General features: G+C 40.7%; 1 protein-coding gene across 1 annotated transcript in view; it reads left to right on the top strand.

The window, feature by feature from the left end:
• abca12 (ATP-binding cassette, sub-family A (ABC1), member 12) overlaps positions 1 to 21,681 on the top strand; it is a 67,626-nt gene that overhangs the window by 28,885 nt on the left and 17,060 nt on the right. Inside the window, 25 exon segments of the mRNA XM_039817649.1 lie at positions 215 to 321; positions 1,493 to 1,599; positions 2,781 to 2,980; positions 3,693 to 3,769; positions 4,746 to 4,876; positions 6,198 to 6,368; positions 7,839 to 8,003; positions 8,280 to 8,475; positions 9,276 to 9,415; positions 9,789 to 9,908; positions 10,075 to 10,165; positions 10,596 to 10,775; positions 11,187 to 11,514; positions 12,383 to 12,497; positions 12,761 to 13,090; positions 13,850 to 13,919; positions 14,029 to 14,163; positions 14,460 to 14,621; positions 14,850 to 15,033; positions 15,638 to 15,856; positions 16,671 to 16,916; positions 18,755 to 18,836; positions 19,686 to 19,919; positions 20,162 to 20,303; positions 20,677 to 20,923. Of these exon segments, the coding sequence (XP_039673583.1) occupies positions 215 to 321; positions 1,493 to 1,599; positions 2,781 to 2,980; positions 3,693 to 3,769; positions 4,746 to 4,876; positions 6,198 to 6,368; positions 7,839 to 8,003; positions 8,280 to 8,475; positions 9,276 to 9,415; positions 9,789 to 9,908; positions 10,075 to 10,165; positions 10,596 to 10,775; positions 11,187 to 11,514; positions 12,383 to 12,497; positions 12,761 to 13,090; positions 13,850 to 13,919; positions 14,029 to 14,163; positions 14,460 to 14,621; positions 14,850 to 15,033; positions 15,638 to 15,856; positions 16,671 to 16,916; positions 18,755 to 18,836; positions 19,686 to 19,919; positions 20,162 to 20,303; positions 20,677 to 20,923 (4,179 nt within the window).

Below are 21,681 nucleotides of genomic sequence, written 5' to 3'. Positions count from 1 at the left end.
TAAGTCTTATTTGCACCTTCCCAAATATGGCTCTAAGAATAAGAAATAACTTTTTGCCCTTTCGTTGTGTAAATTTAGTATCTCGCTTTAGATATAAATTTGCCCCAACATCTAAAAATAACTGCTTTGAATCTCCCCCTTTTGCCTTGTTTTCCCCATTATGTTGCTCAGTTGGCCCCTATTTCATAAACAGACTGTGTTTAATCTTCACCAGGTCATCAATGGATCTCCTGACGAATGCTGTCGATATGCTTCCCGATGACTTTCCATTCTCCTCTGTGCTTAAAAATATCACCACAGCACTTGCCGGTGAATCTCAAGGTAACTTAACGGTTCAGATCTACTGTCAGTATGGACAGTTAGAGGCTTCTTTGGCCAAGGGCAGCTTTATAATGAGAAATATGCACTCATTAGTTAAATGGAGAATCCAAAAATGAATGATACTTTATCCTTTTTAGTTTCTCCATATACCTTTACCTACTGACTCCTCAGTGAATTCCCTCCCACTCATGCTTAATTGTTGCAGTAATGCAGAGCTCACACTGATGCTGCAGTTTATGTTTACATACCTGCTGTGACAGTATGTATGTATAAGCGCAGGCTGCCAGCCTGTGCCATTAAAAAGTCACACAGCATGGAAGAGTGCCACCCCTTTTTCTCTGACCTTCATGGCTATTACGGGACCATGGGGAGACCATAAAACGTTTTGTTAATACTGTTGTTATTGTATACATGATTATAGTGCGTCATAATTCATTCTGGAGATATGAGGAATAAGGCTTCACATCAGCTTAGCTTGAGCTCCCAAAGAGCCCAAGGCCATATGGCCCTTCTCCAGCAGAAAGCCACTCAGCACCTTTTTAAATCTCATTAGCAAAGTAGAATTCAATCACTTATCCTGTCCGCCCTCGCTAAACGTCTCCCCTCGCACTCACACAAGTGGACATCTATGACCTCCTTTTAATTGGCGTTTGTGCTTGTGTGATAATGTTTTTAGTGTATGGAATCACTTTGTAAGCAGCTGCAGCAGCTTCACTTCTTCGCAACCCCACTCATATTCTTCACACAAACACACCAAGAGTGAACTGTTGTAATTGCAAAGGCCTCTAGGTGTTGAGCACCCTGAGATTAAACATCACCATTGTCTAAATTTGGCCTAATTAAATATTCTGTCATCACATCTTGCACCTGAGGTGGTGCCTTTCTTTGGGCTTTGTCAGATGTGTTTTAATGCACGACAGCATCTAGTACCGCTGGCCCTTCTGGCCCCATCAGTCCCGCACAGGGCTTCACTTTAAGCAGATAATTTGCTGCTCGCTGGCTGACGACGCTGCCCCGTAATGGTGCGAGTCGTAATGAAACCCAGTGGGATGTCATGTTATTCTGTCACCCTCTTTTCCCTTTCCCGTCCCATCTTCCTGTCTAACTCTAATGACCTCTCTCTTACCCTCATTTTTTACCCCTCCGGTTCACTCTCTGCCTCCCTTCACAGAGAACCTGATGCTCATGCAAGAGATCATCCAAACAGCTGCTGAGCTCCTCCAGATCAACCTGACGGACCCTCGATTCACAGAGAATTTTGGCCTCCTGGGATCCAAGGTCTCTGCATTAACCCTGCCATTTTCCATCAAAATAGAATCACTGAAACTACTATATGGGTTCATTAAGTGTTCGAATAAGCACCATTATTATTACAATTGATTTTGATATTGTAAAACTTATACAAAATTACATAAATGTGGCCATGAGTGTGCCTGTGATAAAAGAGTCCCAGCAGTGTTATTAGGTTGGTCATGATATGTTGTGGTTATAACACTGTGTTGTTTGAAAGTGGTCAAACTGGATAAAAATATAGCTTCAAAATGAACATGAATAGCCCACAAAAACAACACCACTAATTAGACTTCGATAACATTTCGAACTAAATGGGTTTTTGTAGGTTAACAGCTGTATGCTTTTTGATTAAATGCTAAAAAGCTATTAATTGTTGCCAGTGCCAAAAGAGCTACATAAATCACAAGTATTCAATGATTTACTCAGACCTGAAGGGAAAGTCTGAAGGACAGAATCATCACCAGAAAAACCCAGTCAAATTCTTTAGTTGGATTGGAGTTCTTGGAGTCACAGTGAGACAGATTTTTTTACACAGTCTAGTCTTGCATTGCCAAACCTATCTCCACAGCGCTTTGGAGGAGGGTCTGACTAGTCGACACAACATTTCGGGATGGGAGAAAAACGTGCTCTGGTTTATTGGCATTTCTGGTTTATTGGCATTTAAAATTCTAATCACAATCGTCTTGGGCGGCGCTAAGTGCCGGACTCAATGGCGGTGCCTCTGCAAAAAAGCCTCGGGAAGGAACTTGTTTTGGTGGAACGTTTACGTTCAAAAGTTGTTTTAGTCGTGCAACAGAAAACTCAGATTGGACAGATAGTCTAGCTAGCAGTCTGGATTTATCCTGCAGAGATCTAAGGAGCAGTTAACCATAGTCCTAGAATGCCAACACAACGAAAGCGGAACGTGACAGACATTCCGGCCGAAAATGAGGGACATCTTGCCGAACCTCCGGCAGCATCGGAACAATTCCATAAATGAAACGTTGTCGATATAGACTACTTTAGCCCTAACCCTAAAGTCCTAAAATGAACCATCTAGTAAAGTATTCCCACGCCAGAGTGGGCAGCAAAATATGTCTAACCAACCAATCTTTGTTGCATATGTTTGATCTTGAGGTTTTACCAGAAACTTACTTGGTGCTGCTTATGTGACTGATTCATTGTAGGTGTGCACCTTGGAGAAAACGGAGTCTGTGCGTCTGCTGATGTGGGCCCTCTCCGTTGAGCCTGGTCAGCTGTGTAACACTCTTCTACCCAGCCTGCAGATGTTGGTTGAGACTCTGCTGATGAACGGGACCTCTCTGACCGACGCCATATTCCAGACTGTCATCGGAGAACCTAAAACCTACAACGTCCATTCACACTGGTACAGCACTGTCTTCTTACACTTTACTTGAAGGTATCTACATAAGAGTGACATGACATTGTCATGACACTGTCATGTCACTCTTACTCTCATAAACGTTTATGAAACAATGCTTCTTTTAGTAAGTTTCATTTGGTTTTTTTCATGACAAGTTATGGTTATGGTTAGGGTTATGATTATGATTATGATTATGATTATGGTTAGGGTTAGGGTTAGGGTTAGAGTTAGGATTAGGGTTCATGTGTCATGACTGTGTCATGACTGTGTTCATGACAGTATCATGTCACTCTTATGTAGATACCTTCAAGTAAAGTGTTGCCAGTTTTTCTTTCAAGAGTTTTCACAGCAATGAGCAGCACTTTGTAAAGAGAATGCTGCTCTCACAATCGTCTAGATCTTTACCTCTTTTATCGCTTCTGTATCATTTGCTAAATAATATCACAGATTGGTCCGGGCTGTTGCACCTCCCAGGATTTGAGAGTATTGAAGTCTGCAAAATCAGACAGTTACCCTTGCTGTCGTTTGGGGCCAATAAGCAAAGTTTTTTTGTGTTGGATTAACTGAAGTTTCACCTCAGCCCATTTAGCCTGCAGGACGCCTGGCAGCATTTGTATTTTTATTTAAATAAAGGCAAAGTTTCCTTTTATGAAATATTTTTTGTATTTCTTGATTTAAGTGCATTTATATGTTGTGTCTGTGTGTGTGTTTACAGGTCCTCTGTGTTGAGTCAAGGTTTAGACTTTAACACCAGCATGCTGAGCTCTTTCAACATTAACATCACCTCCCCAGGTGAGGAATTTCTCTAAATAGATATTTTACATTTCTCCTCCACTATTACACAGTTTTATAGTAGACCTACCAGATATTACATTTCTGCTTTTCCCGCCACACATATTGGACTTCTCACTGCTGATTTTGTTGTTTTGTTTATAACTTCTTGGCTGGCTAATTATGAATAAGGAAAAGAACGAACACATATGAGAGAAGAAGAGTTTATATCCAAAATGTTATATAGATTATAAATGTGCAAATATTGAATATATATCAATTTTGGGGGAAAAAACAGTAGTTACTTGGGACCCAAAAAGTAAGTTTTGATCTGTCCAAAATTCTGCTTAAGAGCTGTGGTCATTTTTGTATTAAAAGGGCGATGCCTGGTGTACTATCAGTAGAAAAAAGGAGATCACAAATCTTGTTTCCATAGCAGCAGACCGCTTATTTCAGCTCACCTGTCGCTCACTCGTGTCTGACGTCACCACTTTGACTGTTGCTGGATTAATTAACAATAATAACTTACTACAGTGGCCAATTTCTCCACTGTTACTTTGTCCATGAATGTTGCTCTAGTAACCATTAAACCAGTGTCTCCTTTATTGTGATTGGCTGACTGAGAAAACCATTAATGTCATTCAGCATTGTACTCTTTCAGCTTCAGAAGGTGTCCTCTCTGCCAAAACAACAGCCAGGTGTAGCTCTTTCAAAGAGAGTTTTTTGTATTAAATAGGTGTTGGCAATTGGCAATGAAAAAAAGAAAGCTACATCTGAACAGCAGTACCACATTCACAAGACACCTACTTTAAGAATTCAATGAAAAATGCAACTGAAAGTAAAAATAATTCACTTTGAGTATTCCTCCATTATAGAAGTGAAACTACATATAATGGTTCCATATAAAACAACAAAAACAATACACTGTATCAATGTTATCATAAAAAAACATACTTTTCAACTTGCTCCTCTCCTCCTATATCTCTCTATTTCCCAGGAGTGGTGACGGTCGGTGAGATGCTGAGGAATAAAACAGCCTTCCTTGTGGATGTTCAGCAACACATGTATTTTGATCCAGCTGCTCTCCTCGTCCTGATGGAAACCACAGTACCAAACAACAACTTAGAGGTGAGCCAGGGACATCCTCAGTATGTATCCACATACAGTATTATAGGTTAAGATAAACCTTTATTGATCCCCACAGGGGAAATTCGGTTGTTACAGCAGAACACAGACACCAATAGTACAGATAAATAGAGAAATTAAAAGAATAAATAATAAAACTAAAATATAAAAAACTAAACTAAAATAAGAATATAAAAGCTATACAAGGAGACAAATATTGCAAGGTAAAGTGACAGTGGTGTGGTTAAAGTGACAGTCGTGGGGGCGCTCAGTTGGTAGAGTGCGCGCCCACATATAGAGGTTTACTCCTCGACGCAGCGCCCGCGGGATCAACTCAGCGCGCAGAAATACAGTAGTGTGGAACAAGGTCCTAATTGTATTCTCTTGAAGAGATGTGGTTCTATACCCTGAAATCTGTGCCATGTTTCCCTTGATTAGCTTTATGTGGACTTGCATCATTGTATTGTTTTTTTCCTGCATCCATTTCCTGGTGCTACATGGTGCAATTTACAGCAAATGTACTTGACTGTCACTGAATGATACTACTGTAACATTCAGCTAATGGCACAGAAGTTGCTTTCATTAAGCCAGCTTTTATTTAATACTGTATCAACCAGGCTACAAATAAATAAACTATTGCCTTTACAGTACAATGGATACATACTGAATTGCAAGCTTAATCAAAATCACTCAGTGGCTGACCACTGTACATGGACCATTTCTTCAGAGCAGAAATGACTTAAACTTGAAATAAAAGGCTGTCCTCTTTAAGTCTTTGCTACACCACAGATTAGGTATTGCACAGAAAATCATAAGAGTTTATTAGCTGGTAGTAATCACTGTCTGCACACTACACAGGTAAAATAACAGTAGTGTACAGTAGACGACCGATGTGACTCATACATGTCTCTTGAATTGGAGCATATTTCCATGATTGCTAATTTGAAGAAACGGTTGAGTCTGGGTGGCACTTTTCATAGTTTTACTATTACAAATCGTCATTATTGTCTCAGCATGTATGCTTGATAGCACACCATTCTTGCCAAGCATTCAGAGCAGCAGGATTGACTTTTCCCCTAACATACTACATGTTGTAACTAAATGGAGGAGCAATCAAACCCAAAATGCCACCCTAGCATAGGGATTTGAAAACCCATTTACAGTATAAAGCCTTCGGTGAATAGTTTGAAAGTAGGACTCTGGTTTCAGCGATGTAAATGCATTATTAGAGCATGGATTGGGTTTATGGCTGTTCTATGCATGATTTACCTTCTCCTGTGCTTCTGTTGCCAGTATTAACTGTTTTCACATGCTTTTGAAACAGATCCTGTCCTGGTTCGTCAACCTGCGTCATTGCAGCTCCAAAGCAGCCATGAAAATGAAAGAGACAGATGAGGTCATCTTAAACACCTTCTGCTCCTTGTCTGCTGAACAGTGGTACAGCTTCTCACTACTGATGGCTCGCCATCTCAGCATGGAGAAACTCATCTACAGAGTAAGGCTGAATTCAAGACTCTTTTGTCAAAAGAAAGTTAACATGGTACACTTTTTTATATTTGTAAAAATACTACAAAATGTGAGCATGGGGTGATTGCACATTCTTCTGTAATGGCCAAAAAAATTGTTTCTCTTCTGGCAGTCGCAAAACAAGTTTGATGCTCCAGTGTGTTTGTTTGAGGAACATGTAAGAAAGAGAGAAATGTTTTTGTACAAGAAAATATTTGTTCACTAGACAAAGCTCTTCCTCCCTCACACATTTAATAACTGTGTTTAGTAACGTTTTTTTCTATTTGATCTCACAAAACTGCCTATCCCTAAAACGAATTTAGTTACCCAGATACATTAATTTCAAAAAGTGTACCAACAGGTTCATTTAATATGCCTCTTTTCTTTTTCAAATGCAGCATGTACTCAGAAAAAGATAATTTTGGTTATTTTAATTCTGGGTTTTATTTAATATGTTTTTTTTTTTTTTTTTATTTAACCTTTATTTATTCAGGGGAGGTTCACTGTGTCAGGGTGTCTTGGACTGTTAGTCAGTGTTCATTGACTGTTTGTTTCCCCATTCACTGTCACCAGCACTCACTCTCTCTCATTCTCCAGCACACACTCCTCCCACTGATTCATACCCCTCGTCACTCACGCAGATCAGACTCTCCCAGTCCCCTCAGTCCTATACATACAACCTGCACCTCATCAAGCCTCATCCTCAGTCCACCACCTGCAACTAATCAGCCACCACCTACATAAGCAGCACAACCACACACACTCCTTGTCAAGTCTCGTTTCCACATGACGCTTTGACCACGCACGTTAAGCCTAGTCATTCCAAGTTTGCCTACCCTGTACTTCGGGATCCTGTTGTCTGCTGCTGCTCTGAAACCTGCCTACCCAGCTACCAGATTTCCTGCCTGTTGCTTCCTGCTCGTTGTTGGATCATTGTTAATAAAGCTCAGCTTCTCTACTGCAGTCTGTCTCCTGGTCGTCCGTTACACACTGAGAGGCAGCCTCTCTTTTGCAGGAACGCCCTGATCACATTCACACAGTTCCACATTCATACCTGGAAGCTGCCCAGTACAACCACAGTCTGATCTGCTGGCCACTGAGCAGCTCCACTGGAGCGGTTGGGGTTAAGGACCTTGCTCAAGGGCACCTCAGTGGTGGTAATGAGGGAGGGACAAGCGCTGTTCTTTCACTTTCCCCACCCAGATTTTATCCTGTCGGTCTGGGGATTGAACCGACGGCCTCCCGGTCACAAGCTCGCTTCTCTAACCTTTAGGCCACCACTGCCCGAATTGTTATGTTGTCCTAATCTGTTTTTTGATTCTGATTCAAATCCCATAACCCATAGATTAAAGAGCAGCACTTGTCTCATGTAAAGACTAGAGAAGAAAGAAAAAAGAGCAGTCACAGTGAGGAAATTAAACTACATAAACATGTTTGAATGTTGTTCCCTGTCTTTCAGATGGTGTTGTCTGAAGAAATGCAAAACCTGGTGGGAGTTTTGCTCAAGATGGCTGAGACTATAACCAACACGATGAACATGATTCTTCCTGCCGTTGGTCAACTTCAAACCCACATGCTCTCCATCCAAGACCGCAACCTGGTGGCCAACAACGAATTTAACGAAGTATGTCTTTGCTACTGTACAGTCACTTGTCAGTCACCCACAATGTATTCACATGTGTGTTTATGTTTGAAACAGAGGAATGCAGTTTCAGTGCTTAAAATATACCTGTGACCATACTGCATACACAAAACTGGTGCAGGCACCATCGATTTCTTCTTTTAATTTTCTGTTTTAAATGGACTTCAGATTATTATTCCCATTTGCATGACAACTATTACATTTTGAATACATGACTATCATACAGTATTAACAGTTTCAATTTCTGTTTTCCCCCAGATGGTGAGAGGACAGAGGTCCAGCATCTCTAGCAGAGCTACATTTGTCACCCTCTCTCGAGCGTTGTGCAGTAAAGGTATCCTGGCTCTGCTTGGAATCTCCAAACTCCCCGTCATGCCAGAGTCAAATGTCTCCTTTCCCAACCCCCGCCAGAGGGAGGAGATGATTGAGAGGTTCAAGATTCCACAAAACGCCAGTATGTTTGGAGTGGGAAAGATTTGGGGCTTTGGCAGTAACCATTCTTAACTGTATATTTGGTCTTGGTATTCAGTGTTTTTCATGGGATTCCTTTGCTTTCAAAAGCATTTATAGTTAGTATTGTCTTATTACAAGATATGCATAATAAAAAATAAGTACATGTACTGTATGCACATCAGAGAGATAAAAACAGACATTTTCCTCACTTTACGAGGTAGTGTTTTTATTTGTGTTCTTCGCCTAAGTCACACAGTGACAGTGAGTTGCAGACTAGAGTATCCTACCCCTCTAAATTGAATTTGGATATGGGTGGACACTTTTCTGCTCGTAGAAAGTGGAAATTTAAAACTCCGGCTGTTCTAAGGAAATCTGGAGCCACCAATAATGGCTAATTATTTGCACCACTTTCGCTACCATAAGACATTGGAAAGTTCTGTTTACAATTCATACATGAATAAGGATTAAATAATGTTTCTTATCATCAGCAGGTCCCATTAAAAGACCAAAACTAACAGATCAATTGATTATACCATCCAGGATTATTGGAACTACATAGTTGTGACCATTTAAAAGATTATACAGTAGTCAGGAATGACTTACGCATTATTGTTCTTTCATTGAATTTGTTGACAATAACAAATAACATCAGCCTTATCTTTAAAGCTAAAAAAAATGATCCTAAAACTGTCTTAAAAACTTCACAAAAAAGATATCAAACTTAACCATTGGACAATTAAAACATTTACCGTTGTGAATACTGTATATCTAATTGTCCTCCCCTCTTCTTTCCTTGTGTAGGTCCATTCTGTATGAGCATGTACCTGGACATGGTCAATACCACAGGAGGAGCCATCGCCTGGGCCTTCCTCAAACCCATGCTGATGGGACAAATTCTGTATACCCCTGACACACCTGTCACCAGGGCTATAATGGAGAAGGTATACAGTACATACTCAAACATGTCACAGCCAGCTTGTCTGTGGGTATGCACCTGCGTGGCCTTTATGAACTGTATGTTCTATATCCTCCCAAAACCCTCATCTGACTTTGTCACGCTTTTGCAAATGTTTTTGTAACTTCTACTTCTACCTCTTCTAAACGATAGTTACCTGTCTAGTCTTAACGCACCCTTGACTGGCATGTAGTAAACGAGAAATACAGTGTTGCAAGGGGGTATACACATATTTGTACTGTATGCTCCGCCATCTTCTACTTTAACCAGCCACACACAAACACACAAAATGTTATGAAATCTTGCTGATACCCAGCCATTCCACATGTTCTACATGTCCTTGTCCTCTCCTTGTCCAGGCCAATGCCACCCTGCATGAGTTTGCAAATCTGAGGAAGTACTCCAAGGACTGGATTAAGTCCTCCAACTACATTGTAAATTCTGCCCAAATACTCAGCCAAACATTACCAATGCTGCAGGTATGAAAACACACAACTGTCTCCTGTATATCTAATAATTCTTGCTGGCTCACTGTCGGCTGGCTGAAATTCTGGAGATAAACTTTGCAGTGGTCTGCGACGAGTTTCAGCAGCCGAATCTTGATGTTGTGCATCGTCTCTTCCACTCTCTCTCCCCTCCTGTCAGAATTCCCTCGGCAATTCCTTTGTTGTGAGCTTCATTGAGATGCTGACAGACATCAATGTCGGCACACTGAAGGAGACGCTCAGCAACTTCTGTAAGTGAGCATTTGAAGGTCTTATTTTGTAAGCTGCAGACACCGGGCTTACCTTTATATTTCTACTTTACTTATTGCCTGTACAATATACATGCCATTAGAAAATAGGACTGCTCCTTAGGTTTACAGGAAGCATTGCACTCATTTCAACATGCATTTTTTGGGGCTTCTCTCCTTGATGTGATTATGTATGTCAGTCATTTTTTTCCTCAAGGGATGACTTTGACGTACAGGTATTTAATTAGATTGCATTATATTGTCAGACCACATTTCTATCTTAGTTAACATATAACACAACAGGGCATGACACTAAACAGACACAACAAATGTCATGATTTTAATTTGGATTTACAGCAGTCAAATCTAAAACTGCACTCAGTTTCTTTTAACCCTGTCGGTAAATTTCTAAATTTCTTTTTCTTTTCCAAAGCTAACATGACCGTCATGCTGGAGAACAACAAACCCTTACTGGATCAGATCACCATCTTGTCCACCCTGATGGTAAACCTCTCCTCCTGTATCAAGTTTGACCGTTACCGTGGCTACGACTCTGCTGATGAGCTCAACACTGCAGCTCAGGACCTTGCCAAAAACCGTGATCTCTACGCAAGTGAGTAAAAATTGGGAATAATGCAAAAGCTTTTCATGTGACAAAAGCAGACTCATTCTGGCCTCCAGGTTCATTTGTGACAGTGTAGTGATTTTGAATATTGATTCATCTTCCCACAAAATACTGTACTTTTTCGGGACTTGTGTCTGTGGTAAAGCGTGTGTCTGTGGTAAAGCCCAGCCTGTGATAGAGGCTGGCAGCTTCAAAGGTACATCCACCTTACTTGTAATCTAAGATGCTTCCTCTAAAGGGTTATTCTCTGTTGATAATGAGTTGAGGTGAGAAGGCTTACAGGAGATCTGACTCTGCAACAGTTCATCTAGGGCAAGGAACATAACTGCTAGTCTGGTCTTGTAATGCTGTCCTTAAGTTTAAAGTGTGTGCAGTGAAATGGTGCAATCTGTCTTTAAGGTGTCATCTTCAAGCTTCCCAAAGACGAGGACTCATCCAAGAAGCGTCAGGCCAGGTCTTCCTCCTCCACATCCTCCCTACCTCCCAAAGTCAGCTACACTATCCGCATGCACATGGACAACGTCATGCGAACTGACAAAGTTCGGGACTCCTATTTTGTAAAAGAAAACCACATCTCGGGCAGTCAGAGAATGCGCTACAACCGTGGCTTCATCTACCTGCAGGAGAACATCGATCGGGCTATCATTGAGACCCAGACTGGACAGAGAGTCATGGAGCCAGCCGTCCAGCTGCAGCCCTTCCCCTATCCCTGCCACCCCCGGGATGAGTGAGTTCCCTAAATACATGGATGCACACTCACATGCCGTACGAACATGCACCCGTATGGATGCATGCATTATGAAAGGACCCACAATGTCTCTGAGGGGAAGTAAAGGCATTGATGTGGAATAATGCATCCTCTCTCATTATTTATTTGCCACTTGGGACTGACAGTAGGTAGTCATTCATAGGAACCTTTCGCATTATAATTGGCTCCGCACCACGTGCATGAATATTCACTGTTATTGTACATTTATTGTTAAAGGCCATATACTCAAAGACCCTTAAGGCTCTTGAGGAACACCACTCATCTCTGTAGTATATATCCACTTCAAAACAGTGGCTTGGCATTAACTTGTGCATCGATACACTGCATTGCTTTCAATAAATCATGCTTGACCATAATGCCTATTCTTGCCCTCGAGTGCTGATACCTCATCTAAGAAGCACCCGTGGGCCACTGTCTCTGGCTGCGCTCTGACCAACTGTAAGATATGATAAACCTTGCCTCTCTGTCGTTCTGATTTATAACTTAGCAACACAATTTCTGACATGAGCTGTGAAATAAGGCTGGGTAGTATGAAAAACAGCAAGCACTGAATTCCTATGTGTCAGGCTCCAGATATGATTAGATCAAAAAAGCAAAATATAAAATAGAGAGGCATTTATTTTGCGTAAATAATAAAATGATCATAACACGGCTGTCAAAAAATCCCCAAACCCTCCACTGATATTGCTCTTCCACTCTGCATCTCTGTCTCTCTGTCAAGCCAGTGACTGAATGATAGGCCATTTTTATCTGCTGTTGTTGACAGTGATTGGATGTTAGGTTTTCTAGAAATTTGACTGACAGTTGGCATCTCTGTATTCCCCAGGTACCTGGAGGCCATCTCTTTTGTCTTCCCTATCATGATGATGATAGCCTGGGTGCTGTTCGTTGCTGATTTTGTGAAGAAACTGGTACATGAGAGGGAGCTGAGGCTGCATGAGGTAGTGTTTTTTTCTACTTGGAAAATTATCAAATCTGCCACTGTATTTTTGCATTAAACACTGATTTCTTGGTTTCTAAGATGCCCTGTAATGATACTGTCAATTTCTTTTTGTTTTTCTTTTTTTTAAAGAACACTCACATTCATTGTCAAATACAAATTATTTATAATAATAGTGATAAGTAAAGCATTCCTTTGAACACGACATTTCTGTCGGACATTTCCTTGTATTCCCATTCGGTGCTATTCTTGTTTCTCCCACAGTACATGAAAATGATGGGAGTCAACCCGCTCAGCCACTTCTTTGCCTGGTTCCTGGAATGCGCCGCCCACTTGGTGGTGACCATCTTCATCCTCACGCTGGTGCTGAAGTATGGGCGTATTCTGCCCAACAGTGACGGCTTTATCCTTTTCTTGTACCTCTGCGACTATGGTTTGAGCATCCTGTCCTTCAGTTACCTGGTCAGCTCCTTCTTCGACAAGACCTACATTGCCGGCCTGAGTGGCAGCCTCCTTTACATCCTCTGCTTCTTCCCCTTCATTGTGGTCGTGGCCATAGAGACAGATCTCACCTTGTCCCAGAAGAGCGCCCTGGTAAGGAACCTCTGAACCTCCTTTGTTTTGACTTAAACTAGTATTAGTACTGTGATATGTGTAATAACCTAAAAAGCAAAAACATTTATTTGCTCTGGAAGATACCGAGAATTTAATGCAGATATAAGGAACATAGAGGAAGTTATAATGTCATTTCATTTTATTCCAAAATGTTATTTACTCTATCCATTGTAGAAAACTATTTTACCAACATTATGATTTTAAAAGATAGCGCAGCCTCAAAAAGGCAGCTACTTTATGAAATAGTCGTAGTAAACAGCAGTTTTTCTATTGAGGTTGAGGTTTTATTTTTATTTTTCAATTTGACAAGTAGCAATGTTAGTGGAGGGCAAACTGACAGTTAACAACTGTTTCTGTTTGCAGTGCACACTTTTCCTGCCTTCTTATGCTGACATAAATTGTGCACATGTACCTAATACATGCTTTATTTGTTTATTTTTTTTTTGCGCTTGCTGTCTAATATGATCATTCATCGGAGGTCAGACATAACATTACTGCATACATTTAAAGCCTTGTTTGCCTTGAACAAAAGTTTTTATTATGCTGAGAAAGAAAAGAAAAAGAGAGAAATGCTTTTGAAGTATATCAACTTCATACTACACAAAGTTGTCAAGAGCACAGAAGAGAGGAATTATAGAAACCTTTTGTCAAAATACAGAAGATACATTTTTTGATGTTTTCTTTTTTGTTGCTTCTGTTTCTGTATCCTGTCTAATTTGTCTCTTGTTTTTCCAACAGGGTTTGTTTTCCCCGACCTGTTTCAGCTATGCCAGTCAATATATCTCTCGGTACGAGTCCCAAGGAGAAGGTACTGTATATGCATGTAGACATCTGACTTGTATCAAACAAGATCACTTTGCCATATAAGCTACTTTGGTCAGTGGGAAGCAAATTAAATCTTCTGTTGGCTTCTTTAGGCATTCATTGGAGCAACTCATACACCTCGCCCATTGCTGGAGACACGGCTTCGTTCGGTTGGCTGTGCTGGCTAATGCTCATCGACTCCATCCTCTACTTCCTCATCGGGGGTTACATCCGCATGGTCTTTCCAGGTAAACCTGTCAAATCAAGTCTCAACTCAAGCAGATTGACCTAAATTTGAGGAGTCCTGATACTAAGAATATATCAACTTTTTGTTGTCTTGCCATCCATACGGTTAAGTCTGATCTGAGACATTTATTTTTAATTTGCTGTGATAATGAATGTGTGAAGGGCAAAATAGCTCTTCTCGTCTATCTAGAAGGGTTAAATCTGATCTTATAGTTGGTCTTTATATATTTTAGGACATCGTCTTTAAATAGTGTTTCATGTAATAATGACATATCTTGGGTTCTTTTTTACCCTTCAGGAAACTACGGAATTTCTGCCCCTTGGTACTTCCCTTTCAAAGCCTCCTTCTGGGCTGACCTGTGCTGTTGTGTGAAGTCAAACATTAAGATAGGCAGAGGACTCCTCTTCACCAACATCATGCAGAAAAACCAGCCTGTCTTCTCCAATGACAAGGGAAAAGGTACAGGGGGAAAAATGACATTGTACTATCTTGCTGCAGATAACAATAAGCAATGCTGTCTCCTCAGGTGTTGTGCTTTGAAGCAAGAACATGATGTCGTTCCTTTCATGTCATTTTTTTCTAACCTCGGCACCTCACTAAATTTATATCTCTCTTTCACTGTTCATTTAATTCCTGTCCCCTGTAAGTTTGATTTACAGGTTGCCTCTGTCTCCATGTTTCTCTCAGGTCAGAGCACTCTTTCCTCTCAGGCCGGGGAGGATTTCTCAAATCTCCCAGTGGGCGTTGCCCTCCATGGTCTCAGCAAGAGCTACGGCGACCGAGTAGCTATTCAAAACCTTAATCTTTCCTTCTACGAGGGCCAAATCACCTCACTGCTTGGTCACAATGGAGCCGGCAAGACCACCACCATGTATGTGTGGCACAATCTTTCTCTGTTTTTACTGTATCAGCATATCGTAAGATGAATACAAATGCATTTTGACCATTCATATACTGTATGAGGTGTCTTTACAATTTGATTTGTGCATCCCTTTAATCAGCAGACCCTTTAAAAGGGTCTGCTGCTGACAGGGAGATTGTTTTGTCCAAATCTGGCACAGCAAATGCACCGTGGTAGAGATTAGCCTGACAGGTCTTCATCAACTGGAGCACTTACATTTACATTTTAAATGTGACTAATTTTGCTGATGCTCTTATCCAAAGCAACACAATGAGTGCATCAGCAGAATAAGATTCAACAATGTTTAAAACAACCTAAACCAAGAAGGGCTTTCATGTTCTACAATGTCCATTGCACCAACAAATCATAATTTAACTAGAAAGTACTGGGGAGAGAGTACAAAAGATAGCTAAGGGGGCAAAAATAAAAGGCATTTTCAATATTTAACATCCCAGGTAGCAAATATGAGCAAAAGTAATTAAAAAACTGTCTGACTATATATCTGAATCATATGCTTTTTACACATGAAATAACAAAAAAACAGAATTAACAAATGTTCACTCTTTGGGCTTAGGTCTCTCCTGACTGGCCTTTTCGCCCCATCTTCGGGCACCATCGAGGTGTACGGCAGAGACATGCAAACCAACATCGAGGCTGTTCGCAGAGAGCTAGGAGTGTGCATGCAATATGACGTCCTCTTTGACCACATGACCACCAAGGAGCACCTGCTGCTGTACGGCCAGATCAAGGCCCCACACTGGTCACGCAGGGAACTACGTGAACAAGTCCGCACGTGAGTGATCAATTATCCATTACACGGAGCATGCTCAATATCATAATGCACTCAGTCATAATGCTTTGCTAATGTTTAAAGATTATGTCAGGGGTTATGAGTGATGTAGCAGTGCCATTGGATATATTTTATAATCTGTTTTGTTAAAAGACATCATGAAAAGGTATCTATAGTTTAGCCAATTACATATTCCTCCAATAAAAAGTTAATATGCCAGTTTTACAGTGAATAGTATCCAGTGCTTAACACCAGTAACTGGTTACACAGGGGACCTTTAAAAAGAATACAGGTGTATCTAACCCTTGATGGAAGAATTATAACCTGTGGTAAGGACAAAGTAATTATTACGCGCTCAAGAGCTGTGAAATGTATCAGACACTTTTACAGCCATTAAAAGCAGGTTGAGAATAATATTGTTCTCTGAGCATGCTAGGACAAAAGTTCACATTTTCCACAAGGATTTTATCATACTTTATTTTATCTCCTTTTGTTCCTTTGCATCCTCATGGATAAGCTTACAGGAGCAAGCATTGGAAAACATGTTTTCATTCTGTGGCATCAGTAAGCTATGGGTTGAACCCCGAATTGCATCATGAGACTATTTCTGGAGGGTTTCTGCATGACAAGAGGAGCAGTAATAAGCCTGAACTTAAAGGCAAGAAAGTGTACCTCCCCATTGGTTTCTGTAGTTCAGAAACCCCTGCTGGGTAACTGATTGAAGTATAACTCAGAAACTGTGTTGTAATGCACAGGAAAAGTATGTTAACATACTGTATGTTCCATGTTAAATGCTTTTCATTGACTCCCCTACCAGGATCCTAGAGGAGACAGGCATGTACTCTCACAGACACAAGCGGGTGGGCACCTTGTCAGGAGGCATGAAGCGAAAGCTGTCAATCTCCATCGCCTTCATAGGGGGCTCTCGCTTGGTGGTTCTGGATGAACCCACCACAGGAGTCGATCCCTGCTCCAGGCGCAACATCTGGGACATTGTTATCCAGTACAAGAAACGTGAGCCTCTCAGACACACACAAACACACACACAGTGAACACTAAAAACGTTTATTTATTTTCACAAACTCTCCATTGAACTCCAAGCTAAATCTACTACTACTATGTCTATTATTACTATTACCACTGTTATTACTGTTACCACTAATAAGAATGATGATAATGATAAGAGGAACAGAACCAAATAGCAGAAGAAGAAACAAAGAACAGAACAAAACAAGCAAAGTATTCTCTCCTTATATGTCATGTGGGGTCCCACAAGGCTCGATACTTGGCCTGAATTTGTTCTGTCTGTCTGTGCAACTTTGTAATGCCTTCATTTCTTCTCACCTTAACTACTGCAATTTATTATGTACTTGCCTCAATCATGCAGCAATTACCATCTACAGTTTGTGCATAATGTAACAGCAAGGTTTCTGACAAACACTAGACGCAGACAGCCTATCACACCAGCCATTGGATGAATTACATTGATTTCCTATTTGTTTTAGAATTCAATTTTCATATTTTCTTGATTATGTTTTAAGCCCCCCATGGTTTGTCTCTGCTACTTATTTATGGTTTTTTAACTCCTAATTCTGCACCAACACCCCAAACCAAATGTGAGGCTCATGCTTTTGTGGAACAAAATCCCCCTCAGCATCAGGTGAAATCAGCTGAGTCTGTGTCACATTTTAAAAAGCTTTTAAAAACCTGCCTGTATTGGCTGGGATTTTTATAACTTATGACTCCAGTGGTTTTATGTTTTCCTTTTACGTTTTGTTCTATTTTTTCCAAACATCTTGTTGTATTTTATGTGCACCTGTAAAGCACCTTGTAACTCTGGATTAACATTAGAGGCTATTCAGTGTAAGGGGGTTCCATGAACCATGAAATGGTATTTAATAAGCACACAATAAATGTGTAATTAATCATGTTCATCCTATCAGATGAGGATGACTATTAAGAAGACCAACACAGTTTTATTATATGTCTAATCCTTGTACAAACATACTCAAATTCACATTCTGTAGTGCACACACTCACATGGCACAGACAATCCAAGCTCTAGTGTTTTCCACTGAAGACGCCTCCCCTTTGCAATTTTTTAAAGGGAATGGAGTAGAAGAGTAGGAACCTGGAGCCGACCCTGGAGGGATTTTCCCTGCTCAGGCTTTTGCCTTTAAATTTAGCATGTAATAACCTAAAAGAGATCCAGTATTATTTTATTTAGGCATTTTTAGGGCACCAGCAGCAGCTATGGCAAAGAAACTGCTAAATGTTATATCATTGTAGCTGTGGAAAAATATCCTCTGTAATTGGCCCTGTCTCAGATGTTAGTGAGATTTTGGTGCCAGGGGATTCTATTTCAAATTAAACTTTCTGCATCGCTTGCTGTTTGTGCGTCTGTTTCTCTGATGATTATATGTGCACGACACATCTTGTGTGTGACTTTGTCTTTGTGATGTCTGTTTTTTGGTTGTTTATTTGGATGTGTGTTGTTGCAAATGTGTGTGTTTGCAGCTACACTTAAATGGCCAACATGTACTCACAACAATAGGACATTAGGGAGTATAATTTTGCCAAAAGACATCTAAATATGGCATTCATTTTGTTTTTTCACCCTTCTCAAAACCTTGAAACTCCTACAATAATCTCATTGTGTGCATTTCACTGACATTGAATCACTGCATTTTCATGTAATACATTTCTTAATATTCACACAATTCCCTTTAGCTTCCATGTGAGTTATAGTTATAGGTTAGGAAATGGTATAATAATGCATTCACAAATATTGCATATTGTTTTATGTGTGCGTCTTGTCAAGCGCACTACCATCATCATGCAACCACCTGATGAGGGGGGGGGGGGGGGGGGGGGGGGGGGGGCTTTTTTTTTTTGGGAGAGAGGAGGATTAAAATGCTGTGGATCCCCTTTCTACCTGAAAGACAAGCTGGGCCAGGGCTACAAACTCACTCTCACCAAGAAGGTATTCATCCTCACAGGCATCCAGTCACCATGTTAGGGACATTTTTTTTTTTTATGGATTATTTTTGTTCAAATAATCCATATTTCCCTGGTGCTCCATGTTACCATTTTAGCATAAGTGAATGTTGAGTGATTGTAGACCACAACCTTTGTCTTCGAAGTGAGAAAGTGACATATCAGATCTCTGATGCATTTTACTTTCTCTTAACAATAACCGATCTTGGATAATGCATAGCCAGCTTAAATAGTTACATTTCCCAATACATCATTATAGAGGAGCTGGCCTGTTCATGTGTGAATACATTTTTGGTTTTACTTCTGCCACATTGGACCCTAGAGTTGCACACAATACATATTGCAATAGTGTGATTTGTATCAGATATATCTGAAAAACTGCTAAATAGGCTAAATCCAACACAAATAATGCTCTGCTGACTGCTGCAAACTGGCTCATACTTTTTAAGCATACCATTTATTCCACTGCTTCCCTAATGTAGCAATTGAAAGCTCTTTTTTGACGTCTTGTCGAATCGATTAGTATTCTTCTATCCCATGTAGTGTCCTAAATGCCAGTTCTATATTTAGGCCAAACCTAAAGTTTCCTTCAGTATTCAGTATTTTGGCAGTTTCTTACATCTGTTTCAGGCTTTATCAAACGCCTTCTTTATGTAGCGAAAGTCACAAATGGATGATGTTTGCAGGCAGAGAACGGTAGAGAATAGAAGTCCCAAAAAACAGAAAGAATAAAATATATATATTCTAAGCATCTGATTTGTAGTTGTGTGTAGTAAATCTGTGTAATCTTGAAAATAAAGCATGTCATAATCTATTCCTAATTTTCTATCTGCAGATGCACAACCTAGAATCTGAGAAGTTGGACAATGCTGAACTGAAGGCCTTCATCCAAGCTCATGTACCGGAAGCGCGACTAAAGCATGCCCAGGGAGGTGACCTAGTCTACTCACTGCCCCCCTTTACCTCATCCAACGCCTCCTCATACCGCTCCCTCCTGACCGCGCTGGACTCCAACCTGGACGCTCTGCAGCTGGGGTGCTATGGCATCTCTGACACCACCCTAGAGGAGGTAAACTCATCTCATACACACACACACACAAAAACACAGGTTTACAGTGAAGACACAGTGGAGAAAACGACAGGCTCAACTGGTAATGTAGATTTGAATTATCCCTGTGTTAAAACATGCTAGTGCTCATAAACTTGATCATAATATGTATGCATGCATGTATGCATAATCTTAATTTTTGCATTTTACTGATAGGCTTTTTGACATACACAGATGCTAATGTTTTGTTTTTATGCGTGTAGGTGTTCCTCCAGCTGACTGACAGAGAAGATGGTGCTGAAGACGGCCAACTTTCTATCTCAGAGACAGTTTCCGACACTGATTCCATTGACAGCTTCCCTTCAGACTCCAGTGGAAGCATCTCAAGTTTTGATGACAAGATCAGTGAGTAAAAGGAAAACTTTGCATCATGTTTATATAATTCCTATTGTAGCATTTATATAATAACTGCTATTTGTGCAGTGACATCAACTATAGTGTTCATTGTAGTCAACAGTATGCTGAAACATTCTCGTTTTTTTTTTTTTTTTTAGATTTTCAAACTTAACCTTAAAATATTTGAAGAATTCTTACTAAGATGACCTAGTTCAGGAACTTTACCATTTTGATGGATTGCACTGCCATCTTTTGTGATACAATCTACCTGTTAACCTTTAGCTTAGTGTGCCCTCGAGAGAAAAATCAGGCATCATTAAGGCTGTAAGATAGTAAGTGGGTTAGTAAAAACAAATGATTAGATCCTGTCTCCATGTTCCAGAGCTTACCGGTTCATCCGTGGTGAGCGGCGTGGCCCTGGCTTGGCAGCAGATGACCGCCATACTGATCAAGAGGTTCCACCACAGCCGCAGAGACTGGAAGGGCCTGATCTCCCAGATCCTACTCCCTGTTCTGTTCATGGTGTTTGCTATGGGCCTGGGCTCCATCAGGAGCGACCTGAGACACTATCCTGAGCTGGAGCTCAGTCCTGCGCTTTACAACTTGGGACCGAGCTACTCTTTCTTCAGGTCAGTCTCCTTGGCAAAACACTGTGAGGGGAGGCCACATTAGAAAACAAGGCTAATCAGGGTGATTTTACACCAAGAATGTTTGGAGCAGTTCAATCGAACTCTGAAACTTTGCTCTTTTATTTCAATTAATTTGGCAAGGTCAGACCAATGCTACTGAGACTCAGGTGGCAACAAATAATCACACCAAAGCACCCGAAAAAGCAACATTTTTGACGTAAAATGTCTGAGCAATTCCAGGAAACTACTCCAAACATTTTAATGTATAAACAGCTGTGTGTATCTCAAGTGTTATCTCTGTTATTCTGTAAGTTGCTTGGTCTGCAAAGCTTGGAGGATGTTGTACTGTGGTGCCATGTTTTGGTGTTTACAAAAATTTTACTGCTTGGCCTGAAGGACACACCATAGTAAAAGATAACATTTTGAAACACAGAGCCGCTAACTGCAACACTCCTGCAACTTTGATAAAGGGCTGATGCATCTCGTGGGTTCCTTCATCATTTGCAGGGATGACATGTCTCACTTGTTATAAAATGATTTTGAAGCTGCAGTTTTTTGAAGGGCAAACTCACCTCAAGGAGAGGGAGTGAGAGAGAACGCGAGGGAAAGAGATGATTGTGATGAAGACATTTGAGATGCGAGATCAAAGTTAGAGAAATTAAGAGTGTCAGTAGGTTGCGAGATGTCTTCATTCTCAGAAGCGCTGTTGTTTGATCAAGGGGATGTGTAGCAAGGGAGAAAATGCTGAGGTGCCAATC

The sequence above is a fragment of the Perca fluviatilis genome, chromosome 12 (genome assembly GCF_010015445.1).
Source record: "Perca fluviatilis chromosome 12, GENO_Pfluv_1.0, whole genome shotgun sequence".
NCBI lineage: Eukaryota > Metazoa > Chordata > Actinopteri > Perciformes > Percidae > Perca > Perca fluviatilis.
This window is presented reverse-complemented; position numbering and strand designations above follow the sequence as displayed.